The 17416-nt window shown below is 40.1% G+C and overlaps 2 protein-coding genes and 1 pseudogene across 3 annotated transcripts; 2 read left to right on the plus strand and 1 right to left on the minus strand.

Annotated features, from left to right (window-relative positions):
* Nucleotides 1-1930: 1930 nt before the first annotated feature.
* On the minus strand, nucleotides 1931-3376 carry LOC130713560 (uncharacterized). 2 transcript variants are annotated; one of them, XM_057563332.1, is made up of 6 exons: nucleotides 3239-3376; nucleotides 3052-3137; nucleotides 2835-2940; nucleotides 2637-2714; nucleotides 2239-2319; nucleotides 1931-2035 (listed from the first exon to the last, which is right to left on the minus strand). In XM_057563332.1, exons 1-5 carry the CDS (start codon nucleotides 3267-3269, stop codon nucleotides 2264-2266), a joined length of 357 nt encoding a protein of 118 aa, XP_057419315.1. In that variant the 5' UTR covers nucleotides 3270-3376; the 3' UTR covers nucleotides 1931-2035; nucleotides 2239-2263. The 2 variants fall into 2 exon arrangements, with proteins under 2 accessions (XP_057419315.1, XP_057419314.1); XM_057563331.1 differs by having other exon boundaries at nucleotides 1931-2319; nucleotides 3239-3374.
* An 8293-nt stretch (nucleotides 3377-11669) lies between these two features.
* On the plus strand, nucleotides 11670-12473 carry LOC130712544 (uncharacterized). The gene has a single exon (XM_057562375.1). The coding sequence runs from the start codon at nucleotides 11670-11672 to the stop codon at nucleotides 12471-12473; it is 804 nt and encodes a 267-aa protein (XP_057418358.1).
* A 1108-nt stretch (nucleotides 12474-13581) lies between these two features.
* On the plus strand, nucleotides 13582-15931 carry LOC130712545 (uncharacterized; annotated as a pseudogene).
* Nucleotides 15932-17416: the final 1485 nt, after the last annotated feature.

Genomic DNA, 17416 nt, shown 5'->3' on the forward strand with positions numbered 1-17416 from the left:
AGCCACATTAATGATTTTATATTATTACTTCTAACAAAGCTCAATTGGCTCCCCCCACTCTTTTAGCCATATGTTCTCTCCTACACGACACATACAAAGACTTCTTTTGGTCCCATCTGGATGAGGAGAAGGCACAATCAAAAACATGGTAAGCTAATAAAAATATTTGAACATCTCAAATTTAATTATGTTAAAAATTAAATTTACAAATTTATAAAGTAAGCTACCCAAGTACCCTTTTACTTCCTCCTACTTTAGCAACCTAACCTTTCTCTCTGAATGCTAGTGAGCTCGTCGCCGGCAACTATTCTAATGAGCTCACCTCCATTCAAATCTCCCCCTATATATACCAACGCCTACAATTGTTGTCGTGGCGGCGCCTATAACGAAATCCAAAGCCATTACCACATATGTAGCTGAAAAATTCAAGAAAGCAGGAGCTAATCTGATTAGGCACAAGGACATCAAATCACATGTGATATAAAATTTGGATAGTTTTCTCAAACAAATATAATTAGGTACATTTGCATCCATCTTCCTAAATCACATTTTTGGTCCTCCTTTCCCCTCTCTTTGGTTGCTCAGAAATCTGGTTGGTTTTAATCAAAATTAATCAAGCTTGAGCTTTTCCTTGCATATTTGAAGGTTCAATCAAGCTTCCTACCACGCATCGGAAATGTGCCTTCAAATTTGGTCGGGTTTCTCAAAGTCATGGTTGTCGCTCGAAACGTGCGAAAAGAGAAAACAATGTCGGGAATTTTTCGCGGAGCTCAGCCTCCTCGAAGAGATCAGTAACGGTGGTGCAAGGGTTTTTTGAGGTGGATTTAGTACCTTCAAAAGGGATACCAGCAAAAGGAAGTCAAGATACAAATCCTCACAAAAAAATCATGAAATTTATATAGTGGTCCATGGTGGATAGTGGCAGACCTTAGTGGAGACAGGGAGGAGCTGTAGCTCCCCCAAAAAATTTAGAAAAGGCTTAAATAATAAGGTTTATATAAATTTTTTGGTCAAATATTATATTAATAATAATGTGCACATTATATAAGATAGAGTTTGGCGGCTTAGTGGTAGCACACTTTTCCTATCTCCACGAGAGACAAGATTCGAACCCGCCAAACCCCCAATTCTCGTTTTTCATTAATATTACGTGTTTTTCTTTTTTGCGGGCATATTACGTTACGTTTAATTTCTAAACTTTGTTTTATGTGCTTCTTTGAATAGTGTATACTTTGTGAGTTGTTTTCTGTACCTTTTTGTATATGTATTTATTTCTTTACTTTTTTTTTTTAACTTTTTCGATACGGGCCGCTAAAACTATTTTTTCAACTTAATCCTTACTATTCTTTAAATTTTTTTAATGCACACATTTTTTATTTAGGACTCTATATACATCTATATAAATATATGTGTTTTGATGATTAAAATATTTTAATTTATGTATCAAATTTTATTTTAGCTCCCCTAATATTTTTTACCAAGGTCCGCCACTGATGGTGGACCTTTATTTTAGCAGGTCCACGTTAGATGCAACCGTCCTATCATTAACTTTGTTTCATTTGAACTAATTCATTTTTTTAGTACAGCGGAAAACTAATTCTAGTACCTTCAATTTTATACAAGAAAAATATGCTATTTGATTGTTTGCAACCGTTTTCTCTACCGTTATCTTTTGCACAATTATATCTCATTGAATTTTGTAATCATTGGTTATGATTATTTGAACAAAAAGTAGCTTACTAAATTAAAGAATTTATGGTGTCAAAAAAAAAAATTAAAGAATTTATAATGGCTTATTGACGGTAAAGATTGCAAATGCTGAAGAGAATCTGAATTTGAAAATATGATTCCAAAACAGCTTCTTTTACAATCATAGTGCAAAAAATAGAGATCCAACAAAAAAAAAACCATGAAAATTTACACAGAAGTAGATAAGAAAGACTTCAATCACTTTTGTTGCATTGAGGGCTTACACTAGGCCAAAAGTTATAGCTAATGGCAGTGGTACAACATTGATTTCCTTACTTCATGAGAACTGCATCAAACATTAAGAAACTACACCCATCAGCCCATTATATTCGTCAGGGGTCAGGATGTTAACTCACAAATTAATTAATACTGAACAAATAAAGACTATAACATTTTTTACAATTAATCATCATCACTTATATATATTTAACCCAGCAATAATCCCTGATCCATCCGTAACTATATAGTGACAGAGCTCAGACAGCTCACTTTTCCATTTGGTGAAACTACTTGACTATTTCCAGTGGCTCCTTCTTGCTAAATATCTTGGTCCCCTTTGAAAATATCTACCTGAAATTCAAAATAATAAGAACTCATGTCATATATGTTGCTAATAACTTATTGGGTATCTTAATCAATACATGCATAGAACTAAAGTGTCAAACTTAATTTTTCATTATATGTTATCCTTGAAAGTTTAAAGTTTAAACGCATTTGATCCTTGAAAGGATATCAAAGTGTAGGTGCGTGTTTGTATTTAAGTTTAAATTGGCCAAAAGTATATTCACTTCAATAATGATAAACAGACTTGGTTTGGTAAAAAAGACATGTTTAAACTGCCTTGGATTGCGCGCTGAAAGAAATAAGACAGGCAATAGATCTCTTACTCATGAATGGCCTTGGAGTGATAACTTGTAAATATGCTCTGAAGAACTCCTTATTCTCCTTTTGCAACTCTTTCCACACTGCAGAAAAGGAATTTTAATAAGTTCACACAGTAATGTTGCAGAAGAAACCCCAAGTGCAACATATAGACTTAGTAAGATATTTAAAGAAGAAACTCAGAGTGATGAAAAGATTAGGACCTGTAACTGTTACAAGTGGTTTAATCCCTGCATGTTCTGCCAGTGCCTTTATGCATTGGTCTTGACTCATGTGAAACAGCATGCATCTTTCTATGAGATTTTGAACCTGCATTATTTTACATGCATGAGGGTTTATATATAGATTATTATATTCAAAACAAGACAACACTCATATAATTATAATACTCTTTAAAGGGGAATCAGGTAGATATATTACCATCCTAATATAGCTATATGGGTGGCAATACAAACAAGGAAGAGGGTATTGATGACTGTGATGCATTGTGCTTATTGTGTAGCTGCCTGTGGACAAAAGAAGAGAACAAAGAAAGAAATATAAAGAAAGGAAACAAACGGCAAAAGTACATGAGATTGAAGATATTTTTGAGGGCGGGGTTTTATACAAAAGAGTGTGTCACATTGTGTTATCCACATATATCTAGAGTGAAGGGCCAAAATAGCACATGAAATCCAAATGATAGATTCACCTCATCTTCAAAGAGATAAGAGGTGTGGCTTTCGTTCCCCCCACACTCTATATATGTCACTCTTTTTCTGTTTTTTCTTTTACTTAAAGACTGAACTTTGTGTGCTGATTTAGGCAAAAATGTGGACAAGCCTATAGCCACTTATTAAAAACAAATGACCCTGGGCTTTAATGGCATGAAATAATTACACCATGTTTTACTGCCACATCTTCAAGCAGGGGTCCTACATGCTTGAAAGCCATGAATATGGGAGTGGTCCCCTAGATTAGAAAAGCCACTTGTTTCCACACTGATGATGAAACGATATACTATAGAGATTCAACTAGCTAAACGTGAAAACAAACAGGAACCAAAAGGCGGAAAGAGAAGCATCACCAGACCTCACCCGCCACTACTTTTAGAATCTTCAATTTCACACATATTGTGCTAAGTACCAACATTATCCAAAAAAAGAAGAAGAAAGAATTTGTTAACAATATTGGATGCACATTATTAGATTTAATTGGGGACAAATCTATGTAAGCTTTAATTGTGTTCTCTATTTGTAATTATCATTCCCATCTCTCTATTTTGATATATATCACATATTGTAGTTGAGATAGACACTGACAAGGATGAGTAAAGTATGCATTCTCTTTCTCTCTTGTTACTCCCTTCTACTCGATTTACTTATACAGTTTACCCATTTTTCATAACACAACGATAATTCTCATCTCCTAAAAAAACTACAAACTTGACACATACATCTTCTTAAAAACAATACTCATTAACTGTTTGGGGTGGTTGTCAGTTTTCAATTATGATTTTCAAATATAAATTTAAAAACAAAACGTGTTCGGAAAAAATGGCGCTGAACTAAGTTTTTACTCCATTTCAAAACCATTTTAGCCAATTTCTTAAAACCACAAAATATGGTTTTATGATTATGGTTTTTAGTTTTGAAAACATGTAACTTCATCACTGCCACTAGCCACCACCATCACCACCATCTTCACCACGACCACAACCACCACGGCCACCACCACCACCACCGCAACACACCACCACCCTCCACCGCCACTACAACCACCTTCACCACTCAACCCTCCACTAGTACCACTGCCACCACCACCACCCTTAACCACCACCATTTTCCCCACGACACAACCACTAACGTCACCACCACCCTCCACTACCACCACCACCACCCTCCAATGCCAACACCCTTCACCACTGTCACCAGTGCCACCACCACCACCCTCCAACACCACCACCATCACCGCTACTACCTCCACAACCACCACCACCCTCCAATACCTCCACCTGCAATGATGCCACCACTACTACCACCATCGTTACCACTGCCACCACCACTTCCACATCCACCACCACTGCCGACTCCACTACAACCACCACCTCCACCATCGCAATCATCGTCGTCGCCACAACCATCATCGTGGTCACAAGGTAACATCTACCCCTACCACCACACCTTCATCGCCACCATAATCACCTCCGCCTTCATCTACCTCTATTTGTAATTATCATTCCCCTCTTTTATATATATATATATATATATATATATATATATATCACATATTGTAATTGAGATAGACACTGACTTGACACATACATCTTCTTAAAAACAATACTCATTAACCGTTTGGGCTGGTTGTCAGTTTTCGGTTTTTTATTTTCAAATGTAAATTTAAAAACATAACGTGTTCGGCAAAAATGGCGCTGGACTATGTTTTTACTCTATTTCAAAACCATTTTAGCCAATTTCTTAAAACCACAAAATATGGTTTTATGATTATGGTTTTTAGATTTGAAAACATGTAACTTCATCACGCCCTTCACCGCCTCCACCACCATCTTCACCACGACCACGACCACAACCACCAAGGCCACCACCACCACCCGCCACAACCATTACCACCACCGCAACACACCACCACCCTCCACCGCACCACAACCACCTTCACCACTCAACCCTCCACTAGTACCACTGCAACCACCATTTTCCCCACGGCACAACCACTAACGTCACGACCACCACCACCCTCCAATGCCACCACCCTTCACCACTGACACTGGTGACACCACCACCGCCCTCCAACACTTCCTCCAACACCCCCACCATCACCGCTGCTACCTCCACAGCCACCACCACCCTCCAATACCTCCACCTGCAATGTTGCCACCACCACTACCACCATCGTTGCCACTGCCACCACCACCCTCCAACACCACCACTTCCACGTCCACCACCACTGCCGACTCCACTACAACCACCACCTCCACCATCACTATCGTCGTCGCCGCCACAACCATCGTCGCAGCCACGAGGTAACATCTACCTCTACCACCACACCTTCATCGCCACCATAATCACCTTCGCCTTCATCTACCTCTATTTGTTATTATCATTCCCCCTTTTTTCTGTTGATATATATCACATATTGTAATTGAGATAGACAGTGACAAGGATCAATGAAGTGTGCATTCCCTTTCTCTCTTGTTACTCCCTTCTACTCGGTTTACTTATATAGTTTACCCATTTTTCATAACACCACGATAATTCTCATCTCCTAAAAAAACCACAAACTTCATACATACATCTTCTTAAAAACAATACTCATTAACCGTTTGTGGTGGTTGCTAGTTTTTAGTTGGACTGGGCGAGACCCCTAGGGCCCTCGCCCAGGGTCACTAGCCGCAGGGCGACGCGTGAACCCGGGAGTTGGGCCTTCTCCAAAGAGGCCCAACTGGCCCATTAAGGACGGTTAGGGACACTAGACCCAAGCCCCGAGCCTATAAGTAGGGGCGGTTACCAAATGATCGGCGAGCCAAGGGTGCCAAGGCGACCAACTAGGGGTCGCGTACCAGGTACGTGGTGCGAATACCACCGGGTGGTGGGCCACGCTACAGAGGAATGCCACGCCTTGCAGCTTGAGATTGGAAAGGCAGTGACAGCAAGAAATCCAGCAAGGAGGTCCGCAAGTGCTTAAGGCGGCAAAGATTTGACGTCTAAGGAAGTGGGCACGATCGCTGGAGGCTTCGGAGGAGGGGGAGTTACGAATGCGGCGAGGAAAAGGTATGCCAGGGCGGTGAACACGGTCACAGAGGTTCCATTCGGTTTTCCGCATCTTGACATTACAATTTCATCTGTTGACTTTTTCGGAATTAAGCCACATCTTGATGACCCGATTGTAGTCTTGCTCCGTGTTAATCAACTCAATGTACAACGAGTACTTTTGGATCAGGGGAGTTCAGCAGATATCATTTACGGTGATGCGTGCGATAGAGACCTAACTCCCTACACAGGAACTCTTAAGGGGTTTGCGGGCGAGCAAGTGTGCGTGAGGGGTGTCCTTGACCTTGATCCTACATTTGGTGAGCTCGAGAACGCTAAGGTGCTGAAGGTAAGATACTTAGTCCTGGAGGCGGTAGGCTCTTACAACATGATAATAGGCCGGAACACCTTGAATCGGTTGTGTGCCGTGATATCGACAACACATATGGCGGTCAAGTATCCGTTGCCAAGCGGGCGTATTGGGAGAACTGTTGTGGACCAGAAGAGCGCAAGAGAATGTTACTGCAACGCAGTGGATCGGTACGGACAGAAAAACGCCTCGACCAGACACCTATGTAGTGAGGGATGTGCCAGAGGAGAACCTGGATCCGAGAGGCGAAGGGCGCATTAATAGGCCCACACCGATTGAGGAAACTAAGGAGCTGAAGTTTGGAGAAAGGGTCCTGAAAATCGGGACTAGGCTGACTGAGAGCCAGGAACAGAGGCTGTCAAAACTGTTGGGCGAGAATCTGGATCTTTTCGCGTGGAGTCACAAGGACATGCCGAGAATAGATCAAAACTTCATTTGCCATAGGCTGGCTTTGAACCCCAGGGTCAAGCCAGTAACTCAAACACGCCGGCGCATGGGCGACGAAAAGGAGAAGGCAAGTCAACAAGAGGTAAACAAATTACCGGCGGCAGAGTTTATCCGCGAAATCAAATATCCCACATGGTTGGCGAATGTGGTGATGGTGAAGAAGGCAAATGGGAAATGGCGCATGTGTGTGGACTACACAGATCTGAACAAGGCATGCCCAAAGGATTCTTATCCACTGCTAAGTATAGACAAACTGGTGGATGGAGCATCCGACAATGAATTGCTGAGTCTGATGGATGCCTACTCAGGTTATCATCAAATCAAGATGCACCCATCAAACGAAGACAAAAAGGCTTTCATGACCGCCAGGGTGAATTACTGCTATCAGACAATGCCATTTGGGTTGAAGAATGTCGGGGCGACATATCAACGATTGATGGATAGGCTCTTCGCAGATCAGGTAGGGAGAAACATGGAGGTTTACGTGGATGGCATGATCGTAAAGTCCGTTTGGGGGGCGAATCACCATGAGGATTTGTGGGAAGCCTTTGGCAGGCTCCGAAAGCACAACATGAGACTCAATCCAGAAAAGTGTTCTTTTGGGATACAAGGAGGAAAGTTTCTAGGCTTCATGATAACATCGAGAGGAATTGAGATCAACCCAGAAAAGTGTAAAGCGATCCAGGAAATGAATAGTCCGAGCAGTGCGAAAGAGGTGCAACGTCTGACAGGGCGGATTGCGGCCCTTTTCGGATTCCTCCCTCATTCGGGTGACCAGTCAGCTCTGTTCTTCAAATGCCTTAAGAAAAACAAGGCTTTTGAGTGGAGTCCGGAGTGCGAGGAAGCTTTCAACCGCCTCAAGGAGCTACTGTCCGCACCGCCCGTCCTATCGAAACCTGTCCAGGGTCTGCCTTTACATTTGTATTTCTCTGTCAGCGACCACGCAATCAGCTCAGTAATTCTCCAAGAAGTGGATGGCGAGCAAAAAATAGTCTACTTTGTGAGCCATACTCTTTAGGGGGCGGAGACCAGGTACCAGAAGACCGAGAAGGCGGCGCTCGTCGTGTTCGTGACCGCCCAGCGCCTAAGGCCTTACTTCCAGAGCTTTCAGGTAAAAGTAAGAACTGATCTACCTTTGAGACAGGTGTTGCAGAAGCCAGACTTGTCGGGAAGACTTGTCGCGTGGTCGGTGGAGCTGTCAGAATATGGTTTGCAGTATGACAATAGAGGAAAGGTTGGAGTGCAGGCTTAGCAAATTTTGTGGTAGAATTAACACCAGAAGCCGGCGAGAGAATAAGTACGCAATGGACGCTTTTCGTCGATGGATCGTCAAATGAAAATGGAAGCAGAGCAGGGGTGACGTTGCAAGGACTTGGGGAATTAATACTAGAGCAGTCTCTAAGATTCCAGTTCAAAGCAAGCAATAACCAGGCAGAGTACGAAGCGTTAATCGTGGGTTTAAAGTTAGCCATCGAGGTTCAGATCGACAGTTTGTTGGTTAGAACTGATTTGTTGTTGGTAGTGAATCAAGTGAACGAGGTGTTTCAGGTGAAAGAGCCTGCTCTGATAAAATATCTGGAGAGTGTGCGACTCCTAATGGGACGACTGCGGGAAGTGGTGGTTGAGTTTGTGCCAAGGGCGAAGAATCAAAGGGCGGACGCCCTGGCAAAACTAGCAAGTACCCGAAAGCCTGGGAACAATCGGAGTGTGATTCAGGAAACACTGGCCAATCCGAGTATAGAGGGGGAGCTGGTGGCCTACGTCGAGCGCCAGAGAACTTGGATGGACCCCATCTTGGACATCTTAGCAGCAGAGCCAAGTGAGGTAGTAAGGTACACAAGGGAGCAGAGGCGAGAGGCGGGACACTACACGCTGCTCGATGGCACGCTTTTTCGAAGGGGGTTCAGCTCACCTTTCCTGAGGTGTCTAGCGCCCGGAAAGTACGAGGCCATCTGATAACCCTGGGTTCTATGTTTCTTTAGTGTGGTAATTTGCATGTTTGGTTGAGTTTATTTGAGTTATTTCATTAGTTTTAGTTAAGTATTTGCATTATTTTAGTATTTGGTTATTTTAATTGGTCTTATTAGTTTTTATGATATCTTTCTAGTAGTTTTTGTTAGGATTTAAATGATTTTATTCTAGGATAAGATAAGTTTAATTTAGATTGTTATCTTATAATTATCTCTAATATGTTTTTATTTGCTTTGTTTTAGAGGAAGATTTGAAGGAAATCAAGAGAAGATGAAGATATGGAGTGGCTGGAGATTTTGGCATCAGATCTGTGCGAATTCAGCTTGTTTCTCACGCAAATGCTTGAGCTTCATGGTTGTTGGAATTTTCTGCACAAAAACTCGCGCCAATCCTTCCCTGTTTCGCGCAATTTCCTTGCTTTTCCAATTCTGCCCGAATTTCCATGCTATTTTCAGTGTTTTATGGCGCATATTTGCGCCAAGCTCTGTTGGAAGGTTATAAAAACACGGTTTTAACCTAATTTTGATTATTCTGGGACGTGGAACACACTTTTGAGACTCTTTGGAGGCAGAGCTTTGAATTCTTTAGGTTCCTTTACAGGTTTCTACTGTAATTTTGATGTTTTTCCATCTTCTTCTTGAATTTTTCTCCATGACTATGAGGAACTAATCCTCTTTTGCATTAGGGATAGATGAAGTTACATCTTTGATTATGTTTGGATTCGTTTCGGTTTTTAAATGAATGACTATATTCCGTTCTTGAATTTCTCTCTTGCTTTGATTGTTATCTACTACGCATAGATTGTTTTACTTGTTTCTATACAATTGGGAAATTGATAGGAACTAGGGATCTAGAGAGGAATTGGATTTTCGTCTCTACGCCTTAGGGATAAGGGTAGCAATTAATCTGTGATTGTCTGATATTGAATCGAATCTCTAGTTAATTAGGATTAGGTACTAAGGGATTATCTATCACCAATTAACTAGAAGGAGAACTTGGCTAAGGAATTAGTAAGTAATCACATAGAGATAACACCTTGAACGAGTTTAGTCGAATTCATATGTAATCGGAGCGGGTACATGCATAACGAGGGTAACAAATTCAATTCCCTAGTGCAGTTTTTCTCCAGAAGTTTTCAAATCAACAACCGTTTATTTGTGTTTCTTAATTTCTTTTCGTGATAATTACAATCAATCAATACTCTATTTTTATCTTTGTTTTTTTTTCATCCTTGCAACTAAATTGGTAAATTTAGAAGTAAACTTACACAATCCTTGTGTTCGATAATTAAAACCCCGGGCGAAACTGTACACTTGCAGTTGGGCACATCAAGTTTTTGGCGCCGTTGCCGGGGATTGTGTTTAGTTTATTTTCTAATTTTTCTGAATCTATTTGTTAGGACTTTTACTTTAACTCTCTTGTGCGGGTATTACTAACTTCTGTTTGTTAGTGCATGCGAGGTACAGTCAGTCCTGAGTCTTTGTTGTTTGATTCAGAAATGGAAAGAACTTGTCGATTTAATCGTGCACAACAGAGGAAGAAGAAGGGTCATGCCAAAGCAACCGCTGCAATGGAAGAAGCAAAAGATGAAGCAAGAAATCGAGCTGAGTATGAAGAGAGAATTAGAGCTGAGTATGAAGCGAGAGTGGAAACTAAAGTTGAGGCTCGGATCCTTCGCCAGAAAGAAGAAGAAGTTGAACGTGATGCTCAAAGACCATTGAGGGAAATCACCGCCCCTTGTATGAGCTATACATATGAGGGCAACATTGTCCTTCCAGCAGACATACCAGACAACTTTCAGATTCCACATCATTACATTCAGTTGGTGAGCCAGCATCAGTTCGAAGGTAAAGCTACTGAGGATCCGCATGCTCACATGGACAGATTCACCAGACATTGTGAGTCTCTGAAAAAGGCGTGAAGTCAGCTTGGATACAGTCTGGATGATTATTTTTCACTATACTTTGAAGGATGCTGCAGAAGATTGGTTGAGGTCACAACCCCCTAACAACATTCGAACATGGGAGGACTTGGCAAAAAAATTTATCGCTAAATTCTTTCCATCCACACGCATCAGAAAGGCGAAGCAGAAGATTTATGCATTTAAACAAAGCAAATCTGAAAATTTGTATGAGGCGTGGGAACGGTTCCAAGAACTTCTGAGGAAGTGTCCAGGTCATAATATTTCTGCTGGTGAACAAGTGGACAAGTTTTACTCATCATTGCGTGAGTACGCGAGAGGTATGTTGGACGCAGCAGCTAATAGTGCATTTGATTCATTGCCTGCACACAGAGCTCTTGAGATCATCGACAATTTGGCCACTAGATCTTCTTAGTTGAATTATGATAGAGAGAACCGGGAAAGTGTGCATGAAGTTGGAACAAATGAAGATGTTCTCGCCTCCAACAGGAAGTTGTCACAAAGGATGGATTCCATAGTACAATGTTTGGACGGTCGGTAACCAAGTGTTGAAGATGCTGAATTTGATGAGGAAGTGAAGGCAATGGGTAATCCTCAAAACAACCCTTACTCAAATACTTACAATCCGGGTTGGAGAAATCACCCTAACTTCTCATGGAGAGATCAAGACAAGTCTGGAAATTCGAGTCAGTACTCTAATCAAAGGGGTTATAGTCAAGATCAAAAACCTCCGTCCTCTCAAGAGCAAGGAAGTGGAAAGAAGAGCCTTGAAGAGATTGTGGGAGAACTGGCACAAGCCACTAGCAAGCTTCAGGTGTCCACAGATAGCTTCATTAATGAGTCCAGAAATAACTTTAAGAATCAGGAGGCTTCATTCAAAAATTTGGAGAATCAGGTCGGTCAAATTTCCAAACAATTATCTGAGAGACCTCCAGGTATGTTTCCTAGTAACACTGTGCCTAATCCTAGAGAGAATATTTCTGCTGTTACTCTAAGAAATGGAAAAGTTATGCATGAAATTGAAAAGAAAAAAGATAGTGAAAAGAATAAGAGTGAGTCTAGAAATAAAAGTGAATCTGAAATAATAAGTAAGGAGAAAGACCAAAGTAAAAATATGATAGTAAGTGAGAATAAAGAAAAGAAAAATCCTGCTTGCTGTGGAAAAATTCCTTCTCCCAATGCTTTAGTAAAAAAGAATTTGGAAAAACAGTTTTCAAAATTTTTAGAAGTTTTTAAGAAGCTTCAAATTAACATTCCTTTTTCTGAAGCATTGGAGCAAATGCTCACTTATGCTAAGTTCATGAAAGACATTTTGTCAAGGAGAAGGAAGTTAAGTGAGCAGAGTGAAACTATAATGTTAACTGAGGAATGCAGTGCTATTCTATAAAAGAAGCTTCCTCCTAAATTAAAAGATCCTGGTAGCTTCACAATATCTGTTGACATAGAAGGTCTAACTGTAGGAAGAGCTTTGTGTGATCTAGGTGCTAGCATTAATTTGATGCCTTTGACCATGTTTGAACGGTTAGATATAGGAGAAGTCACCCCTACTATGATCTCTCTCTCCAATTAGCTGATAGGTCACTTAAGACACCCTATGGAATAATGGAGGATGTGTTAGTGCGAGTTGATAAATTTTTTTTCCCTGTGGACTTTGTGGTGTTAGATATGGAAGAAGACACTAGGGTCCCTCTCATTTTAGGTAGACCATTCCTAGCTACTGGGAGAGCGTTAATAGATGTAGAATTGGGAACCATGGACCTTAGAGTAGCTGATGAGAGAGTGACATTTTCTGTGTGGAAGAATATGAAACACCCAAATAAGGAAGAAGATGTGTTTAGAGTCGACGTAGTGGATGAGTTTGTGTGTAAGGAATTTATTAGAATCTCTATGAAGGATCCTTACGAGGCTGTGATCATTGAAGGAATAGAGTTAGATGATCTAGATTTTGAGGAAGAAGAGCTGAGTGCTGCCATAGGACAACTAGAATCCCTCAACCAATACCACCTTAGGAGGAATTTGATAGAGGAACTCCATAGAGATGAGGAAAGTTCTGCAAAGAAAGATAAGGCTGAATTGAAAAAATTACCCTCCACTCTCAAGTATGTCTATCTTGAAGAGGGTGAATCTAAACCTGTTATTATTAACAAGTCTCTTTCCCTTCTTGAAGAAGAGAAGTTGTTGCGTGTTCTAAGAGAGCACAAGTTAGCTTTGGGTTGGACTATAGATGACATTAAGGGAATAAGCCCCACAATTTGCATGCATAAAATATTAATGGAAAATGAATATAAGCATGTGGTCCAACCTCAAAGGAGACTTACTCCAACAATGAAAGAGGTGGTGAGAAAAGAGGTAATAAAATTACTTGATGCGGGTATCATCTACCCGATTTCTGATAGTGAATGGGTTAGTCCAGGTCAAGTGGTTCCCAAGAAAGGGGGAATCACTATTGTTTAGAATGAGAACAACGAATTGATCCCAACTAGACAAGTCACGAGATGGAGAGTTTGCATAGACTACCAGAGGCTTAACTCAGCTACCCGGAAAGATCACTTCCCCCTCCCCTTTATTGATCAAATTCTTGAAAAGTTAGCCGGACATAAATATTATTGCTTTCTAGATGGTTATTCTGGATATAATAAAATTGTTGTTGCACCTGAAGATCAAGAGAAGACTGCTTTTACTTGTCCCTACGGGGTGTTTGCTTATAGGAGAATGCCCTTTGGGCTTTGTAATGCTCCTTCAACTTTTCAACGATGTATGTTTGCTATTTTCTCCGATCTTATTGAACACTGCATTGAAATATTCATGGATGATTTTTCTGTGTTTGGTCCTACTTTTGATGAATGCTTGCATAATCTTACTCTTGTACTTAAATGATGCCAAGAAACAAATTTAGTTTTGAATTGGAAAAAATGTCATTTTATGGCCATCGTGTCTCTGAAAGGGGGTTAGAAGTGGATAGAGCAAAAATTGAAGTAATTGATAAACTCCCTCTCCCTTCTAATGTAAAAGGTGTTATACGCTTTTTAGGTCATGCGGGTTTCTATAGACCTTTCATTAAGATTTTTCAAAAATTGCTAAACTCATGACAAATTTACTTGAGAAAGATGCTTCATTCATATTTGATGAACATTGTGTTAGTGCTTTTAATTTGATTAAACAAAAACTTGCAACTGCTCCTGTGATATTTGCACCTGATTGGTCTTTGCCTTTTGAAATAATGTGTGATGCCAGTGATATAGCTGTAGGAGCTGTTTTGTGTCAAAAGAAAGAAAAAGTGTTGCATGCGATTTATTATGTTAGTAAGGTTTTAAATGAAGCACAAAGGAATTATACAACCACTGGAAAAGAATTGCTTGCTATTGTTTTTGCATGTGAAAAGTTTAGGTCATATGTGGTAGGCTCTAAAGTTATTGTCCATATTGACCACTCTGCTTCGAAGCATTTACTGTTTAAGCAGGACTCTAAACCCAGGTTGATAAGGTGGATCGTACTTCTGCAAGAGTTTGATCTGGAGATCAAAGATAAGAAAGGGAAGGACAATGGTGTTGCTGACCACTTGTCAAGAATTGAAGGCGGAGATTCCAACTTAATTCCTATTTCTGAGGAATTTCCAGATGAGAAATTTTTTTTCCCTTAACTCTTCTTCTTTACCTTGGTACACTGATTTTGCTAATTATAAAGCTGCTAGTATGTTGACCTGATTTTACGTGGCAACAAAAGAAGAAGTTTTTGCATGATGTTAAATTTTATATGTGGGAGGAACCTTTTTTGTTTAGGTGGTGTGCTGATGGAGTGATCAGGAAGTGTGTCCCTGAGGAGGAATTTGAAAATATTTTGTGGCATTGCCATGGCTCTGAGTATGGGGGACATTTTAGTGGAGAGAGGTCAGCAGCAAAGGTCCTCCAAAGTGGGTTTTATTGGCCTTCACTATTTAAAGATAGTAGACAATTTGTTGAGAGGTGTGATAGGTGCCAAAGAACTGGAAACATCTCTAGGAAGAATGAGATGCCCCTGAAAAATATTTTTGAAGTTGAGCTTTTTGACGTGTGGGGTATCGATTTCATGGGACCTTTCCCAGCTTCCTAAGAATGTCGGTACATTCTTGTGGCTGTAGACTATGTTTCTAAGTGGGTTGAAGCTTCCACCCTCTCAACAAATGATGCCAAAGTTGTAGTGGCTTTTCTAAAGAAAAATATTTTCACTAGATTCGAGGTTCCAACGGCTATCATTAGTGACGGGGGAACACATTTTTGTAACAAAGCATTTGAATCTCTTTTAGAAAACTATGGTGTCAAGCACAAGGTTGCTACCCCCTATCACCCACAAACTAGTGGTCGAGTTGAAGTTTCAAATAGGGAGCTCAAAAGGATTTTAGAAAAGGTGGTTAGTTCGCCCCGTAAAGATTGGTCTAAGAAATTAGACGACACTTTATGGGCGTACCGAACTGCGTTCAAAACTCCTATTAGAACTTCTCCATTTCAACTAGTTTATGGGAAGTCATGTCACTTGCCAGTGGAACTTGAACATAAGGCTTATTGGGCGACAAAATGTATGAATTTTGATTTAAAAGATGCTAGTGGTAAGAAACTCTTGCAATTAAATGAGTTGGATGAATTTAGGCAAGCCTATGAGAGTTCTCGCATTTATAAGGAAAGGACTAAGAAGTGGCATGATAATAAAATTGTGAGAAGAGAGTTTTTCCCCGGTCAACAAGTTTTACTTTACAACTCAAGGGTAAGATTATTTCCGGGAAAATTAAAGTCTCGTTGGTCGGGACCTTTCATTGTAAAAGAAGTAATCCCTCATGGAGCTGTTGAAATTGAAGAGCCAAGTTCAAAATGAGCTTTCACCGTGAATGGTCAAAGACTTAAGTTATATCATGGGGGTGAAATAGTTAGAGGAAAGACCACCTTGGGCTTAGCTTCTCCAACGTAGATATGCGGAATGAGAGTCTAACAAGGACTATAACATTGTGCTTCTTGAGAGACAACCCAAGCAAATTTAGCATACTAGAGTAAGTTTTTTTTTATTATTATTTCATTTGCATTTTTTTATTTTAGTATGAGTATATTACTAGTATCATTAGTTTTTTTAGTATTATTAGTTGGGAAAAAAATGAAAATAATTAAATTAAATTAAGAAAAAAATCAATTTCTGCACGGAACTCGTGCAATTCCCTTTGCCCACGGTGCATTTGCACCAAAGAATTATGCTCTGGAATTTTTTGCATCAAACTCATGCAAATTCCAGAGTTTTGTGGCGTGGCGCAATTACGCAAACATTACATTTAAAAACAAAAGAAATCTTTGGAAATATAAACGGAATGTTTTTAAAAGTTGGTATTATCTTTTAAAAACATAACAAATCTGATTTATTTTAATAAGAGATAACTTAAATATCAGATAAATCAGTTTATGCTATTTTTATCTAACCTCCTTTCTTTTATTCCCTCTCTCACTCACGCCTCTCCCACTCAAAGTTTCACACACGCACGCTTCATCCCTTTCATCTGCGTAGGTTCTTCTCCCACAAGAGTTGCGACTTTGAGTCCCTTCTCCGTTAGTTTTAACGTCCCTTCATCCCTTCCATTCAAGCTTCAAAGGTAATTTCACTTCTCCCTCCTCTGTTTTCTCTTCATCTTCAGGTTAGAAATTTATGTACAATTTCAACTTTTTATGCTCAATTTTGTGTGGAAATCATATTGTAGTGATGATGAAAGAGTTGCATGTTGGCTGGGATAATTTGTTGTTATATGGATAGGAATTGTGAAGTGACAGATTATGCATGTTAGGTGTTTGAAAAAATTCCCCTTTCAATTCTAGAGTATCTTGACTTGGGAAGTAAAAGGAACACTTGGATAAATTTCTAAATTCCACTGTTGAGGTCTGAGTTCATTGAATTTATTATTTTAACAACATGGAACAGTGACGCATATCCTCTCTTACAAAGCCAATATCATAGTATTGCTTGACAACATGTTGAACTTTAACTGATTGTTCTTTTTTTTTTCTCGTTGTCTTCAATACTCCTGCAGATGTCAGGAAAAAGGAAGCAGGGAGCACGTTCAAGTGGAGAGTGGTTCCGTTCAGATAAGAAGAAGGAATTTTATACCAGCTTGGTCACCAGAGAAGTTATACCTGAGAGGTATTTCGTTTTGCCGTTAAGCGGATTCCCCCAATTTGCAAGAGTGATTCAAGAGAGGGGTTGGCAAACACTTGCTGGAAAACAAAATTTGGGTTGCGAGGATGTGGTAAAGGAGTTCTATGCTAATGCTCGGGTTGATGACGCCCTTAGTGAGTTTGAAGAACCTATCTACACATCGTGGTA

Source organism: Lotus japonicus, chromosome 4 (genome assembly GCF_012489685.1).
Source record: "Lotus japonicus ecotype B-129 chromosome 4, LjGifu_v1.2".
Classification (NCBI taxonomy): Eukaryota; Viridiplantae; Streptophyta; class Magnoliopsida; order Fabales; family Fabaceae; genus Lotus; species Lotus japonicus.

What these genes read in the sequence shown, in the direction of transcription:
- LOC130713560 (XM_057563332.1), bottom strand. Translation starts at nt 3,269, where the DNA reads ATGTGGATAACACAATGTGACACACTCTTTT. An exon ending in CATATAGCTATATTAGGATG is followed by an intron (nt 2,941 to 3,051) that starts GTAATATATCTA and finishes AAAATAATGCAG; the next exon opens with GTTCAAAATCTCATAGAAAG. An exon ending in CACTCCAAGGCCATTCATGA is followed by an intron (nt 2,320 to 2,636) that starts GTAAGAGATCTA and finishes TTTGAATTTCAG; the next exon opens with GTAGATATTTTCAAAGGGGA.
- LOC130712544 (XM_057562375.1), top strand. Translation starts at nt 11,670, where the DNA reads ATGGGTAATCCTCAAAACAACCCTTACTCAAATACTTACAATCCGGGT.